At 63.4% G+C, this 16,135-nt stretch overlaps 1 protein-coding gene across 1 annotated transcript in view; it reads left to right on the top strand.

Moving 5' to 3' along the window:
• The first annotated feature begins 5,381 nt into the window (after positions 1-5,381).
• The window catches only part of RTN4RL1 (reticulon 4 receptor like 1), a 31,113-nt gene continuing 20,359 nt past the window's right edge, over positions 5,382-16,135 (top strand). Inside the window, 1 exon segment of the mRNA XM_087955604.1 lies at positions 5,382-5,717. Coding sequence (XP_087811730.1) covers positions 5,585-5,717 — 133 coding nt within the window. The 5' untranslated portion in view covers positions 5,382-5,584.

The following is a 16,135-nucleotide window of genomic DNA, read 5'->3' as shown; positions in this document are numbered from 1 at the left end:
GGCTGCCCACGGGGGGCGGGGGGTCTCCTTGAGGGGCGAGGCTGGGCCAATCCTGGCGGCGGGCAGAGGGGTCTTCTGGGCCGGCTCATTCCGCGGAGAAGCGCCCCTTCGCTGGGGATCCCAAAGGCTGGAGGGGATCTGCGCGCCAGCCCCCTTCACACACACCCGTGGATCCCCCCGTGCGAGACCCTCTTTCCCGAGAAGCAGACCCCCCCGCCGCCTGCAGTTCTGGACATCGGAACTTCTGGAATCATAGGCTGGAAGGGGCCTTCGAGGTCCTCTAGTCCAAGCCCCCCCCAGGGTCCCTGAGGTCTGGCTAGGAAACGGCCTGGCTCCTTCGCTCCTCTCCAGCACCTGAGCAGGTGTGAACCTAGCTGGGTCTTGGCTGGGGAGCGGAGAAACCTCTCCTGGGGGTCCCGGCAGAGCTCTGCCCAAAGGCAGCCGGGCTGGGCCTCCTCTGGAGACGACGCCTGGGGGTTGGGGGGGTTATTTTGCTCTTGGATTGGTTACGTTTTATGTAACTGATTTGATTTGGGTGCTTCCCAATTCCAGGCCAACTCTGGGCAGCTCATTACGGACTAAAATACAATATGTGTTCGGGAAGAAATGAAAAACAAGCTCAAGAAGGGAACAAATTTTAAAAAAATAGAGAACAAAATGGTAAATCCAGCCAAAACAGCATCCCTCCCCACCCCACCCCAGATTCCGGCAGCGTCCAATTGCTTGGGATTTTGGGAAGCCTTGAAGACCTGGCTGTGTTCCGGGGCTGGGGGTTAAAATGGGGCTGGGGGGCTTCATTGGTTGAGCCCCTGTTGTACTGGTTTTCCCCGCTAAATATACAGTCTGTGCCTTACTGGCTATCCTGGTGGATTTAATTGCTTACTTTTTTATGGGTTTTGTAACTGCCCCAGAGTCTTCTGGAAAAGACAGTCGTATCGAACGACATGCACCAACGCAGCCTTTACAAAGGTGTCAGCCCCGCTGCCCCAAAACCTGGGAGGAGAGCCAGGCCGTCCGGGCCCTCCAGAGGGCCACTGGATGGGAGCGGTGTCTGGAGTCCTAGGGGAGCCTCGCTCCAGAGGGCAGTGACAGGACAGGGGCGCGTCCAGCTGTTTAAGGGGATCGGCCCTCTCAGCTTCAATCCGCAGGCAGACTCCATGGGACACAGGGGTCCCTCCGTTAATCGGGCCCTGCGCCATGCAGTTGGCAGCTGGGCACCTGGATGGCATATAAAGTTAGCAATATTTTTTTGGGGGAGGGTGTCTGACTTTTTGTGCTGGGGAGGTGAGGCACATTCGCTGGCACTGCATTTCACATCCTGAGGGCTCAGAAATCTCACCTGGGGTGAAGCTGGGAGATTGCAAATCAGGCAGGCTCCGCAAAAGCCCAGAATTCCCGGGTGTTTCCTGGAGTGTCAGGCCAAAGGCCCTTTAGATGCCGCTGGAGGGCTTGAGGACACCCCTGACCTTGGCTGCCTTTCCCAGCCCCCCTGCTTGGCTACACTAGAGCCACCTGCTCCCCCCTGCCAATAGGAGACTGGGAGCCAGGGCACCCCCAAGGGCTGCCAGGGGGAATCGAATTGCCAATACAGCGTGGCAAGCCTGGCACGTCCGCAGGGGGAGGAGGAGGAGGAGGAGGGGTCCTCCCAGCCGGAGAAAGCATTTGCTCCTGAGCCTCTGGAGACAGAGAGGCGCACAGAATTGGGGCCGGGAAGAGCAAAGGGCACCCAGGATTTCTGTAGGAGCCCCAGGAATAAGCAGAGCCCCCACAGCTGATGGCTGCTTCTCCCCTTCATGCAGGGGTGGGGGGTGGGAGAGGGGATACAAGGCCCATCCCTCCACCCCAGTTTCCCCCGCAGTCTCCTCAGAGCCAGCCTGTAGTTCAGGGGATTTACCTGCTGCTGCCTCACCTGTTTATCCAGGTGGAACTTGGACTGCAGAAGGGTGATCTTTCCGTCCCTTCCTCTCTCTCTCTCTTTCTCTTCCTTGTTATGCTTTTCTCTCCTTTGGACGATTCACCTGCCTACCGCACCCCCACCCCCACCCAAAGGGGGCAGCCTCCATACATCTCCCCTCTTGGCCTCCCTGAAATAGGGCTGCCCAGTGGTCCCCCCCCACTCTGGGCCTGCCTGCCAGAGAGCAGCCTCTTTGTGCCCCCTGCCCCCTTGGGGGCTTCAGGCCATGCTCCCTGCACCTCCTAAGACCCCCTCCCTGTGGGCCTGCCTCCAGTCACAGGCTAACCAGACCCCGCTCCCCCTCCCTGGCTGAGTGATAGTCGCTGCTCAGCCCCCTCCCTGCTCCTCTTACTCAGCACTTGAGTAATTCACAACACCTCTCTGGGGGCCGGCCAGTCCGTGGGTTTGGCTCCGCTTGCCGCTCCCACTCACCACGGCTGTCCTCCCCCTCCTGGAGGAGTCTGGGGGAGGGTGAGAGAGGGGAGCCATGTGGGTACCTTATTTGACCCTGGCCAAGGAACCCCCCAGGCTGCCTGATTCCCCCCCAGCCAAGACCACCGACATGGCAGGGGTTGAACCCGGGGCTTCCTGCAGGCCCATGAAGCCCATGGCTTAGTCTGGGGCCAAAGGACCCCTTCCCCAGCAGGCCCGGTGGCACGGGGGTCTCCACCGCAAGAGGGGAGGGTCTCCTGGGTGAAGAATCCAGCATTGGCTGGGCTCACTGAACCGCCAGGTCTGCTGAGTGCGCCCCACCCATGCCTGCCTCCCCCACAGAAAGAGCAGCTCTGGCCTGGCCTCCCTGGGTGGCCTTGGTCAGTGGGGGGAGGGCCAGAACAGCCCCCTTCCTCCAAGGAGAACAACACAAAAACAACACAGTCTGTGCTCTGCAAGTTGCAATCTGTTGGCCCCAACCTCAACGCACAACAGAAGGGCTCCTTCGTCATGTACCCACAGAAGCTGTGGGGGGAGGGAGGGGGCAGCCAGCCAGCCGCGTCCCTCTCCAAAGGCCGTCCTTCTGCCTTGGCCAGGGGGAAAGGGGGCAGCAGGCCAAGGACGGCCAGGTCCCTGGGGCCCCCAGACACGGTCTGGGGTGGCCCTCTGATTTCCTTGGCTAAACTTTTGGCGCTGGGCCCCCAGGGAAGACGGGGCCCTCCCGTTGGGCAGAAGCTTTGGGGTAGAAAAGGCAAGGGGAGGGAGGAGGCACCCCCAAACCCCTTGAGGAAAGACGGGGGTCTGGACGGCGCTCGGGGAAGCCGGCCTCCCCCTTACCCAGAGGGAGATGAAACAGCCGCCAGCAAAGTGCAGCAAGGAAGTCCCAAGGGTCAAGGTCACAGCCCTCCCCAGGACCGGTCCGGCCATTCCAGTCTCTGGTCAGTTGCGGCCTGTCCCATCCAGACCCTCTGCCAGGCCCCAGTGGGTCACAGCAAGAAAGTGGAGGTACACAGTCTGTGCGTCCCCCCGCATGGGAAAAAACCTCCGAAATGGTTCCTGCCCTGGGGCTGCCCCCTTTAGGTGGCCTCAGCCTGTGGATGCACAGCCAGGCTTGGACCAGGGAGTCCGCGGTCTTTCCGCTGCTTCCTGGCGGGAAGCTTCAACCCCGGAGGGGAGGCCAAAGCAGGAGGGGGGGGGGGCTTTGGGGAGAAAATGCCCTTCGAAAGGGCTCCCTGGTGCTGCTAAGTGCTGGTGCCCTCTACGTGGCAGGTGTCGTGGCCCAGCCCACGCAGGCCACAGCATCCAGCTGGCCAAGGGGCCGCCTGGCCCTGTTGAGAGGGGATTCTGGGCTTCCAAGGCCTGCTCAGCGCTGCCCTCCCTGCCCCCCAAAGCAGCTGCAGGACGAAACCCCTGTGCCTCCCCCACCGGCACCCCAAGGGGCAAGGAGCTCTTGGGTGAATCCTGGCTGCATTCTCACCTTTCTCGGTTCCTGAAGGGATCCGAGTTGGGTGCCCAGGGAACCTCAACACCTTGTAGGGGGTCTCTGGACCTCTCAGCCTGGAGGGGAGAAAGGGAGCCAGCCAAGCCCCCAAAGCAGCCTCCGGGGCGGGGGGAGCTGGGCGGGGTCCTGTGAATGCAGCCACGAAGGTCCCCTTCCAGCTTTTTCCCATTCAGATGGAGGGTGGGGGAGTGTCCCTGGTTGACTCCCTCCTTCCAGGGCCCCCAGGTGCAGTGTCCTTGACAGGCCCAGCCCAAGCTGGGGGAGTGGGGGTGACCGGCAGCGGGGGGAGGAAGTCCCCAAGCAGGAAGGGTTTGGGAGGGAGGCCTTGGTTATAACGCCTTGCGTTCCTTCCCCTTGAATTCTCTTCCCAAGCCAGCCCCCCACTTCCCAGCCTGAACAGTGCAAGGCTGGAGATGAGGGGAGCAAAGGCTGGAAAAAGTGGGGAGGGGCTGCAGGTGGGAAAGGGAGGAGACTGGTGCTTACAACCCCCCCCCCACTGCCCTCTGCTGCAGAGAGCAGCCCAGGTTGGTTGTGCAGCCCGGATGGAGGCTAGAGGAGAAGCAGGCGTTGCCTAGACCCTCCTGAGATGGTCCTGCTGCACCAGGTGGCCTGTGGAACTTCAGACACTGGAGATGGAGCCCCCAGGCCAGAAGTTGCAGGGAGTGGGGGGAGAAAGCCAAGGCCCCAGGCCAGAACTAAGCCACTTTGATCAACTGGAGCAAGGATCCCACATCCCATTGGGACCCCGTCCTTGGCAGGTGTGTGCTGGGCTTAAAGCTCACGGACTGTCAGGGCACCCGTACACCCATCACCAAGAGGCACCGGGTCACTTCCAACAGCCCCGGGCGGCAAGGTGGACCTGGGGTCTCCATAGCGGAGGTCAGAATGAGAGAGGGGACAGCCAGCGCTCGGGGGTCTCTGGGCGCCCCTCCTGCCCCTGACCTCCCCCCACCCAATGGCAGCGCGCGAGGCGGCCGCGTGACGGCAGCGGCGAAAGGTGTGGCGGAGGGAGCGGTCCGACGGCTCAGGTTGGTTTCCATAGCAATAAGAAGGGAGAGGGTCTCGCCGCCGCGTTGCCATGCCGACCGGGGCTGTCAATCAAAGCTTTCGCCTCGCCGTTCTCGTCCCGCACCCACCCCAATATTCTCCAAGGGAAAGGCGGGGACCCCCTCGTCCCCTCCCGCCTTCCCACGGACGGCGCTCCCTGGCAGGCAGCCGGGTCAACCTCCGCCGCCGCCGCCGCCGACCCCTGGCCGCCAGCGCCGCGTCCGGAGCGGCACTCCGCCAAGGCCGCTCTTGCGCCGGGCTCGGCCCGCGGGAGCTCCGGGGAGGGAGGGGCGCCGCGCGGCTCGCTCCGAAAGACTTTCATAAATTTTCGATGGGCAGCAGGGGAGGCGGGCGAGGAGGCGGAGGCGAAGCGGCGGAGGCGGCGCGCTGCTGTTGCGAGGGAGGGGAGGCCGAGCTCAGCCCAGCCCTGCCCAGCCCAGCCCTGCCCAGCCGCCGCCGCCGCCGCCGCTGCTGCTGCGGGGAGAGGCGAGCCGAGGGCCGGGGCGCGGGAAGACGCCCTTCGCCGAGGGGGCAGCCGGGAGGCAGCGCCAGCCGCCCGAGGGGGCGGATTCCCCCAAAAGCGCCGCCGAGCGAAGCCGGCAGCCAGCAGCCAGGCGCTGAGCGAAGTGGAGCCGGGAAGCCGCTGCGAAATGCCGCTGCCCGGAGCGCCGCCGACCCGCGGCCGGATTAGCAGCAGCCCCGCCGCCGCCGCCGCCGCCCCTGCTCTGAGCACTGCGCCGGGACCGGCCGCGGCGCCGCTGCGCTCCAGGATGCTGCGCGAAGGTGAGTCCGCCGAGCCGCGCCGGGCGGGGGGCGCCGGCTGGCCGCGGCTGGCAAACTTCGCGAGGGGCTGCCGGCGCGGGGGCGGCGGGCGAGACCGGCCCGGGAAACTTTCCGGGCCTGGCGAGGGGGCTGGCGGGCGCCGCGGCCTGTTTTCCTGGCGGTGCCGGAGCGCCCGCGTCTTCCAGGGCCCTGAGCCTCGGCTCCGGCGGCGGCGGGAGGAAGGCCCCGGCCTCCGTCCTGCCGCCCCACGGAAAGCGGCGGGGCACGTGAGGCAATTCCCGGGGGTCGGGCGGAGCGGCGCCTCCTGCACGGGGGCTGGAGCGGAACTGCAGTCGCTCCCGGAGGGAGGGGGAGGCCGGTCCAGCCTTGAGAGTCCGGAGCGCGGAATTAGAACTGCCGGCCGGCGCTTCCCTGCCGCGGCGCGACTTGCGCTGGTGCTGCGGGGCGCGGGGGCGGCGGCGGCGGCGGCGGCGAGTCCTCCTCCCGCGCGCTTCCTCCTGCTCGGCCCGTTGCCTGCTCCCGGGGCCCTGAGCTGGGGAGCTGCTGGGGGCCCGGGGGATCCGGCGCTGCGCATCGCCCCAAAGGGCTTCGGACCCAGCTTCTCCGGCGGGAGTGGACCGAGGGCGACGCCCGCCCGCGATCTCGGCAGCCGCTCGAGCCGCTGTTCATCGGGAGGGCAGCCCCAGACCGGGTCCCGGGGGGGTCCTTCTCGGAGGCCAGGCGCGGGCCTGGAGGGCTAGCGGAGGGGCCGGCGGGGCGGGCGGAGGGGCGGGGGCGGGCGGGCGGGCGGGCGAGGGGTTTCCGGGGCTCTTTGACTCTCCTGGGCTTTGAGGAGGGGGTGAAACGGGGCCGGCGTGGATGTGCGCGAGCGCCGCGACTCTTTGTGCGTCTGAAGAAAAGGCGGCGGGGCGGACGGAGAATCGCGCGGGGCGTTCGGGCTGCGGCCGTGGGGGGACCGAAAGGCATCTCCGGGGGCCGTGGAGGGCGGGGGTTCAGCTCAGATCGCTTCGGCTTTTCTCGTCGCCACAACCGGCCGGGGGTCTCGGGAGCAGCCGCCCGGCAGGTCTCCTCTCTTCAGGCGCTCAGAGCTTCGGCCGGCCGAAGCAGCAGCAGCAGCAGCCGGAAGGGCTGAAGAGAAGCGAAGGCGAGGAGGGAAGGCAGGTAGGGCGAAGTTTCCGGGCACCCCGTCTCCCCTCAGGGAATGGCCCCCAGGGCGTGGGCAGGAGGGCGGCGAGCGAGGCTCTTCGGAAAGTCTTGGGGCTGCCCTGCCGGTCCCAGCAGCCTTGGAGAACTTGAGCGATGAGAACAGTACTAATAATAGTCATAGAAACAAAGCTGCTCACGGCTTCCATCGCACCCCAGTGACTGACCCAGGCTGGCCCGGTCCCTGGACGGATGTCCCAGAACCGGGGGTGGGAAAAGGGTGCGGCTGATGGGAGGCTGAAAGCCAGCCCCCCCCGCCCCCGCCCAGAAGCCTGGGATGGTTTGGCCCAAAAGATCCAGAGGGGCCGTAGCTGCCTAATGGGGGGCGCCCGAGTTTGAGGCCCCTGACAAGGAGAGGGTGCCCTGCAGGGCAGCTTGGTGTCCTGGGGGCCCCTATCGCCCAGCGATTTCGTGGTTTTAAAAAACCCTGGACAAAAGCCCCGAGGTGGATCCAGGGGCTGCTAGGCTGGAGGCCTCCCTCCTGGGTGCCAGCCCCCAGCCCCACATCCCAGCTGCTCAGGGAAAGGGCTGGGTTGGGGCTTCCTGGGGGGCTGCCTCCCCCTCCCCCACCCGAATTCCTGCCCCCCTGTGCCTGCTACGGTGGGTGAGGCGTGAGAGGTGGGGCAGAGGAGTCCAACATTTGGGGGGAACTGCGGGAGAAGAAAACCCTGGAGCTGAAGGCCTCCCTGCAGACAAAGCCACAATAAATCACAGGCCGCCTGGAGCTTTGTGGGAAAGGGTGAGGGAATAAATATTTAGATTAGGAGGCAAAAGCAGAATATAAGAGGGAAGGATTGAGAAAAACAATCAGGAGAGGAGCCTGGGCTGTGTCCCCCCCCCCCTGGATCTGGCTTCCGCAAGATCCCCTCTGCTCTACACCCCCACCCCCAAAGAAGCCCCAGCGCCAGGTGGGCCGGGCCGAAGGAAAGGGCCTTAAAGGCTGGGGGAGGCTTGGGGGGAGGCCAGATCCTGGGGTTCTCCTGTGGAGCAGCGGGAGGGGCGCTTGTCCCAGCTGTAAAGTGGGAGCCTCAGTGGGAAGGGAGGGTGGGAAAGGCAGGCAGGCAGGGGGTGGACAGCAGCCCTGCTGGAGAGTGGAGGCTCTTGTGCTGGACACAGCAGGGCAAGAGCGACCCCCCCCCACAGATTCATGCTTAGTTCAGGCTAATTCCGCTCTTGGTTCAAATGGCCGGGAGGGCAAAGAGCATCGGCAAAGGGGGGAATTGCCAAAGGGCATACAGGCTCTGGGGGTTCAGGGACTTTGGAACCAGCTGAAGATCGTCTTCCAAAGGAGGAGCGGGTGGGGGTATCACACCGATGGGAGGACCAGTTATGTTTGAAGGCCACGGTGGGGGTGGGGAGAGAAGGAAGGGACCCCTCCTGGCCTAGGCTGGCCTCCCCCTGAGCAGCGCCTAGAGGGCGGGGCCTCTGAGGAGGATTCCACGGCCCCTTTGGCCCAGCGGGGGTGGGCAGAGGGGGTCCTGTTCGAGGAACCTTTCCCCTCCCCCTCAAACTCACAGCCGATTCAGCTCCGTCAAAAGGGGCTCCGCCTGGGGGCGTTTTGTAAACAGGGAGCGATGGGCGCCGCGACACACCCCCTCCCGGCCTGCTGTGCGTTACTTTTGGACATGTGGCTTTTATCTCGGGTTTGGCCCCCTTTGAACTGGGTTGCAATCGCGCCCCCGTGCAAGCACCGCTATTTATTGGGTGCCCACTTGCACCCGGATCCAAGCAAGGTTCGGAGGCCCGAGTCGCTCGTCCCCTTAGCCCAGACTGACTGCCCGGGGCAGCCGCCAGGCGCCCCTTCTGTCCGCGGCGTCAGCGAGGGGCGGCTGGGCGGAGGCGCCGCTTGGGGGGCGCCGCTTCCGAGCGATCTCGCCGCGGTGAGAGGCGGGCGGGGAAGCGGCGGCGGCGGCGGCGGCGCTCCCGGAGAGGGAAGGTGGTTCAAGGTCAAAGTTGCTCTGCTCCCGCCGGACCCGAGCAGAGCCTCTTCGCCGCCTGCCCGGCCTTCTCCGCGGGGCTGTTTTCCTGGGCGGCCTGGCCGAGGCGGGCGCAGGGACGCTTCTTAGCGTCGGAAGCCGCCAGGGCTGTCCAGCTCGGCCCCGGACTTGGGCCTCCCTCCGCGGGAACGCGGCCGAAAGCGGGGCTGGCGGCTGCGGAAGCCGCTGCTCTGCTGCCTGGTGGCAAGCGGACAACGGACGGGAGGCGCCCCCCGTGTGTCCCGGGAGCCCTTTAGTCCGCCGGGCTGGTCGTGAGCTCCTTTCCCGGGCTGGGGTCGGCGGTAGCGCGGCTCCTGTGCTCAGAGGCGGAGCTGGGCTGGACCGCCGGCCTCTCCCTGGGGCTGGGGTGGGGGAAGGGGCGCTCGAGAACCCCGGGCACCATCGCTCGGCGCCCCTCCTCGGAGCAGCCCCGGGGCCTTGGGAGGCGGGGAACGGCCCCTGAGAGAAGCCGAAAGAGCCGATCCCAGGCTGGATGGATGGAGTGGGGTGGCTGGACGGCCGGGTGCAAAGAGGTTAGCGGGGAGGGCGGGAAAGGCGCCGGACCGACCGGCTGGAGCTGCTGCAAATGACGCTCCGAACCGGGCGCACAGCCTGGCCTCTGCAGCCGAGGAGAAGGGCCTGGAAGCGGAGGCGGCCCAGTGAGAACCAGATTGGCTGGAGGGGAAGAGGAAAGAGGCCTGGTGGGGCCAGGAGATGGGCCAGCCCCCCACCCCACCCGGGGTGCAGGGAAGAGGCTCCCCCTGGAGGGAGAGAAGGTTAGGGGGCCTAGAAGAGTCACACGGGTACCTGAAGGCTCTTCCTATCCAGGCAAAGCTCAGAGATTTCAAGCCCAGGCTAAATAAACCTCCCCTTGGAAGGAGAGAAAGTGGGCCGCGAGGCTGGTTCCCGACCCAAGCCCTGTGCAAAGGGGGGCAGAGAGCAGGGCCCCCACAATCTCTTGCTGCCCCCCTGCCAGGAGAGGCTCTCCTTCCCCACCAGGCCCCAGGGCCGGCCACCCACAGAGCCTCTGCCCTTGTTTTCGGTGCAGCACTGCCGGCTTCCCGAGAGACCAGGCTCCCTGGGCCCAGAGCAGGGGGGGGGGGCTGGAGGCTGTGTGCCGGAAGGCGTGTCTCACGCAGGATGCCTCCTCCTCTCCCCCTGCTTGCTGCCACTCCAACAGGGCTGATCCGTACAGCCTGGGCCTCAGGCCTTTGGTTTGCACGGATGGACATCCCTGGGGCTGGGGGGGAGGGGGCTTCTCCTTTGCAGCCACAGCTGTGCCTGCCAGTCTCTGGGTCACTTCTGCAGTTCTTCCTGTGGGCCTCTGTTGATTGCAAAAAAGATGCCAGAAAAAAGTGCAAGGAAGAGAAACTAAGATGATTGAAGGCATGGAAATTAAAACATATGAAGAAGGATTGCAGGAACTGGGTAGGTCTAGTTTGATGAAAAGAAGGACAAGGGGTGACATGATAGCAATCTTCCAATATCATCTATTCTCCAAAGCCCCTGAGGGCAGGACAAGGGGCAATGGATGGAAACTAATCAACAAGAGAAGCAGGGGTGGGATTCAAATTTTTTAACAACCAGTTCTGTGGATGTGGCTTAGGTGGTGGGCATGGCTTGGTGGTCATGTTATTGGCTGGTCGTGGCCAACTCAATATCACTCACACTGAGGCACGCATCTCCTTGCCTGGCCTCTCATGACTGTGGGGATTCTGCAACAGTCGTAAGTATGAAAAACGGTCATAAGTCACTTTTTTCCAGTGCCATTGTAACTTTGAATGGTCACTCCACACAAGCAAAGTACCAGCAAAGGAGGGGGAAAAAACTCCAGAGAGGTTCCTGAGACAGGAAGTCTGTCCTGCCAAGAATGTAATAAGGGTTAACGGAGAGGCAGTTTCTGTAAGCAACCCCAGAATGTTTCCTTCCTGCCTTCCTTGCAGGATTAGCCCAGGAATTTCTTCTGACAACCGGTTCTCCGAACTGCTTAGAAGGTTAACAGCCGGTTCTAGCGAATAGGTGCGCCCTGGGAGAGTCCCACCCCTGGAGAGAAGCAACCTGGAATTAAGCAGAAACTTCCTGACAGGGAGGACAATGAAGCAGCTTGCCCCCAGACGTTGTGGGTGTGCTCCATCCCTGGAGGTCTTTAACGGCAGAGGGTCTCCTGCTTGGGCATCAATAGTTCTCACTGTCAGGAATTCCTCCTCAATTCCAGGTTGCTTCTCTCCTTGCTTACTTTCCATCCTTGGCTTCTTGTCCTGCCCTCAGGGGCTTTGGAAAATAAGTCGACCCGTCCCCTTTCTTGTGGAGGCCCCTCAACCACTGGGAGGCTGCTCTCCTGTCCCCCCCGTCCTTCTTTTCTCTAGACTGGCCAAACCCAAATCCTGCAGCCGTTCTTCATAGTCTCCAGGCCTTTGATCCTCTTAGCTGCTCTTCTCTGCACTTTTTCCAAAGCCTCGACGTTTCTTTCTGTGAAGTGGTGACCAAAACTGGATGCCGTATTGCAGGTGTGCAGGAGGGGCGTTGGGACAGCCATGATAGCACCATTGACTTCCACGGTGGGAGTGATGTCATTTCTGACTGGGGTTGTTCTTAAGTGTTGGGAAGCGGGGTGATGACTGACCGCTCCATTAGCTGTCCCCTCCCAACCTTTCCCCAATGAAGGGCCATCGCCACAGTGATTCCATTGCAGAGCGCCCCCCCCTGCAGGGAGGGCCTCCCCTCTGCCTTCCCAACCCCCAAAGTCCACTGGCCCCGCTTTGTGTAGTGACTGCAATAAACGGAGGTGGTGTGGCTGGTGCAATTTGGGGACGGTTTCCCCAGGGTGACGTCTTAGCTAGTTTTTCTGTCTCTATCATTGTTCTCAACCATCTTCAACAGGTGACTATTGCTCATCCGGCCATGAAGAGCTTATAAATGGATCAAACCACCAGCCCTCCCCTGTCTGGCGCAGGGACGGGCTCAGGCAGGGCAGGGGCCCCTGTCTTCCTTTGGGCCTCCTGCAACTCAGTCCGGCCTCCTGAGCATTCCTGACGAAACCTGGGAGGGGTTCTTGGCCCACTTCGGTCTGCCTTGACCAGCTGGCCTCAGGCTTCCACTGGGGAGGGGCTTTCGCTTCCCACACAGGTCCTGGCTGCCATGGGACATTCCTGAATGGGGCCTTCTCCCTCCCAGGTCCCAGCTCAGAGGTTGGAGGGCTGAGCCTCTGCCCTTCCCGTCCTCTGGGCTGAGCCTGGCCGGCAAGGAGGTGGGCATCCAAAGGCAGCCGTGATGGGCAGTCTGTCCTGGGCAGGCACCACAGCGGTGGCCTTTTGCTGGCTGTCAATGGACACAGCCCACCTCTTCCCTCCACTCACGCAGCCGAGAGGCAGCGAGGGCAGGGGGCAAAGGCAGGTTAGCCCATGGGCAGCCTCCAGGCAGACCAAGGCAACCCAGAGGGACGGCGCAGCCACAGGAGGAAAGAGGAAGGGTCTTTCCGGCCTGAGAGGCTGAAGCGGCCACGGAGGGAAGCTCCATGGGGCCCAGGGGAGGCTTCTGGGGGGTGGCATGAGATTTACCTGAGTTCAGGGCCCACCTTCAACTGGGTTCCTGGGCATCTTGGAGTAACAAGAACTGTCAACCCTCCAACTGCCCACAAACAGCCAGGGGGAATTGGGGGGGGCAGGTATTCCCTGGCTGCCCAGCCGGGCTCTCGGTCCTGGTGGCTGATCCAGCCCTGGGGGCGGAGGGGAGTTTGTCTCCTTAGTTCTTCGCAGAGAAAGGCTGCCACGCCAAGCACTTCAAGCAACGGCTTTCTCAACAGTGATTTGAAGTTTTCCCCAGCAAGAGCCGATGCCATTAGATGCCACAGCCAGCAAACTGGGATTTATGTGTTAATTTGGGGAGTGTTTAATGTCATCAGGACATAGCAATGGTTGTGTTATTATTATTTTTGAGATTTAGCTTGGTTTAGCGTAATTTCGGTGTAGAATCTATCTTTGAATAAAGATGAGGGGAGGAAGCCCATGTATGCAAAGAGCCAGCATAATATTTTGCTGTGCGAGGCTCATTATAGAAAACAGAAGCCTTGTTTTAGGAAGAATTGCAGTCGGCGGAGGGGGGGGGGCTGTGGGAGGCCGCGAGGCTGTCCCGAGGAGAAGCCCCTCCTTGGCTCCAGGCAAAGCTCCGGGTCTGGGCTCCTCAGAAGGAAGTGGCCGCCTCCCCTGGCCCTGTGGGGTGCTGCTGGGAGGGAGCCCTGCATTGGTGGTCCTGACCCATCACCCCTGGGTGGAGCAGCACAGCTCTTAGTTGCCCTTTGGGCCAAGAAGAGGCCAGGATGGCGTTGGGGTTGGCATGGCAGCCCTGCTTGGCCGAGCTTGGGGGCCGCGTGTGTGTGTGTGTGTGTGTGTGTGGTCAGGACTCCTCATCCTCCCCCTCCCAGGTGGTCAGAAAAGTGCCTGCCTGCCTGCCTGTGGTGTCCTTGAGGGACTGGCCGGCCCTTTGGATCAGGTGGGGAGCTTCAGAGGGCTGGCAGGGGGTGGCCAGCGGCCCCTCCCTCCTCCTGCTAAGTAGCTCGGCCCATTCTAGGCTCCACACATGACCCCCAGACCAGACCAAGCCAGCCGAGCTCAGGCCACTTCCCAGCCAGACCCTGGGCCATAGGAGCAGAGAGATTCTTGGGCTTTGGGGCCCCTGTAGGGAAGGGTCTTTGGGGTGCAGCTGGGAGGGCCTGTGCCCCCGGTGCCCTCCTTGCCAGCATCCCAGGAGCCCTGGCACACATGGGATGGGCCATTAGGCCTGGCCCACCAGCTGCCTCGCCTCTTGGTTGGGAAGGGCTTGCCTGCGTACCCCTGTCTCTTTCCTCAGGGCCCCCTTTCCCTTTTCTGACCCAAAGGGGCAGCTGCCATGCGCAGGAGGGCAAACCACGCCAATTCCAGGGGAGCAGCAGCCCATCTCCTTTCCCTTTGAGGGGAGCATGGTGCCAGTGGGGGCAGCGCCCAAAGGTTGGCCCAGGGTCTGCACTCAGCTGGTTCCGGCTCCCCCCAGCAAGAGGTCCCATTCCTGCTGCAGTTCTGCCCCCTTAGATGGGGCCACCGCCCTGCAAATCGGGGGAGGCCTTGGGGGCTCCTGCTGTACCTGTTCTCTGGGGGCCCCTGGCTCCCCCGCCACAGTCAGCTTGGAAGCCAAGGGGTCAAGGCAGGGCTCTGGGGTGCTTCTGCACAGCTGTGCCCTGGGGGCCCTTTACAGGCCAGAACCCCAGCAGGCTCCCCCCACCTCCACGCACACCCAGGCACGCAAGGTCGACAGAAATTGGGGCCAAATGTCCAGGCTGAGTCTCCCCCAGGAAGGGGCTTGCCTGCTCCCCCTTTCTGAACCCTCCTAGAAGGGGGAGGAATCTGCCCCCTCCCCTCTGCTTCCCCCCTCGGCTGCCTGTCATCCTGCTGCAGTTCTCCTCTGATCACCCAGGGCCTCTCCCCCCCAGTGAAGAGAATCCTTTAAGCCCCAGGATTAAACCTGAAAGTGACTCTCTGGCAGAGATGGCAGCCCCTCCCTCCCTCCCTCCCTCCCTTCCATCCTCCCTTTCTTCCTCCTTCCCTCCCTTCCTTCCTCCCTTCCTCCCTCCTTCCTTCCTTCCTTCCTTCCTCCCTTCCCTCCCTTCCTTCCTCCCTTCCTCCCTCCCTCCTTTCTTCCTTCCTTGCTTCCTTCCTTCCTCCCCCTCCCTTCCTTCCTTCCTTCCTCCCTTCCATCCTCCCTTTCTTCCTCCTCCTCCTCCCTCCCTTCTTCCATCCATCCTTCCTTCCTTCCTTCCTCCCTTCCTTCCTCCCTCCCTTCCTCCCCCCTCCCCTCCCTCCCTCCCTCCCTCCCTCCCTTCCCTTCCTTCCTTCCTTCCTCCCTCCTTCCATCCCTTCCTTCCTCCCTCCCTTCCTCCTCCATCCTTCCTTCCTCCCTCCCTTCCTCCCTTCCTTCCTTCCTTCCTTCCTCCCTCCCTCCCTCCCCTCCCTCCCTCCCTCCCTCCTTCCTTCCTTCCCTCCCTCCCTTCCTCCCTCTCCCTCCCTCCCCTCCCTCCTTCCATCCTTCCTTCCTCCCTCCCTTCCATCCTTCCTCCTCTCCCTTCCTCTCTCCCTTCCTCCCTTCCTTCCTTCCTTCCTCCCTCCCTCCCTCCCTCCCTCCCTCCTCCTTCCTTCCTTCCTCCCTCCCTTCCTCCCTCCCTCCCTCCCTCCTTCCATCCTTCCTTCCTCCCTCCCTTCCTTCTGGAAGCTGCCTTCCATGGATGGAGGGGCCAGCCCAGCCAGGAACACAGCCGACCCGCCCCTTGTGACAGAGAGCCCCACCCTCGTGGGCCTGCTGGATCAGGGGTGGGGGTGGCGGTGAGGCAGAGACTGCTGCCCCACCCTCAGCACAGTCCCTGCACAGGCTGGTGAAGAAAGTGTGTGTGTGTGTGTGTGTGTAAACATCCCCATTGAGAAGGAAGATGGCTGCGGAGAGTGGGGGGGGCCTTGGCGTGCCAGCGGTTGCCGAAGAGCCTCGCCAGGGTCTCGGGGGTCAGAGCACATCCTGCAAAGCGGCTCTTAAAACAGGGTTGGTCGAGCCAAGGCTTTCTTGGGGGGGCTTCTGTGGAAGGCTAATGGCTGCCCTGGACAGGTGGCCCCTCTGGAGAAGCCGGACCCCGGCAGGCTGGGGGGCCTCAGGCCCTGGGGGCCTGATTTGCAAGAGATTCAGGCCATCCCCCCACCCCCCACCGGCTGTTTGGATCCATTTGCCTGGCGTGGTTTCCAGGGCTGCTTTTACGCTTAAATGTTTGATGAAGGCGCCTCCTCCTCCTCCAAAGCAGCCCTGAGCTCGTGGGGCCATTTGGCCCAGGACCAGCTGATGAATAACACGGCCGAGTGGGGGGCACGGGGGGGCTCCTGCCTTTGGCGAGGGGCAGATGGGCCAAGCGCCTGGGGGCCGGGCCAAGGCCGAGGTCCAGCTCTGGCCCTGGGCTGCTGCTGCCCAGATCCTTGGCCTGGCTCGCCCATGTCCAGCCTGCAGCCCGGCCTGCTCGCCTGTGTCCTGGCCAGACCTTTAGGGGTCACCAGATGACCCAGATTGTCCGATGTCCAGCCTGCAGCCAAGGGACCCCTGCGGCCTCCTGATGCTTGTGGTCCCCGGTGTGTTGTCCCCTTCCCCGGCCTGGCCCATCGGAGGCTGGAGGAGCACCTGCAGATGTCCGGGACGGGGTGGCGGGTGGGAGAGTTTTCTGCCCAGGCTGCCACCCTG

Source organism: Notechis scutatus, chromosome 1, assembly GCF_049901735.1.
Source record: "Notechis scutatus isolate UNSWTSFEM ecotype Mainland chromosome 1, rNotScu1.2, whole genome shotgun sequence".
Taxonomy (NCBI): Eukaryota; Metazoa; Chordata; class Lepidosauria; order Squamata; family Elapidae; genus Notechis; species Notechis scutatus.
Note: the sequence above shows the minus strand (reverse complement) of the source record. Positions and strands in the feature narration are given on the sequence as shown.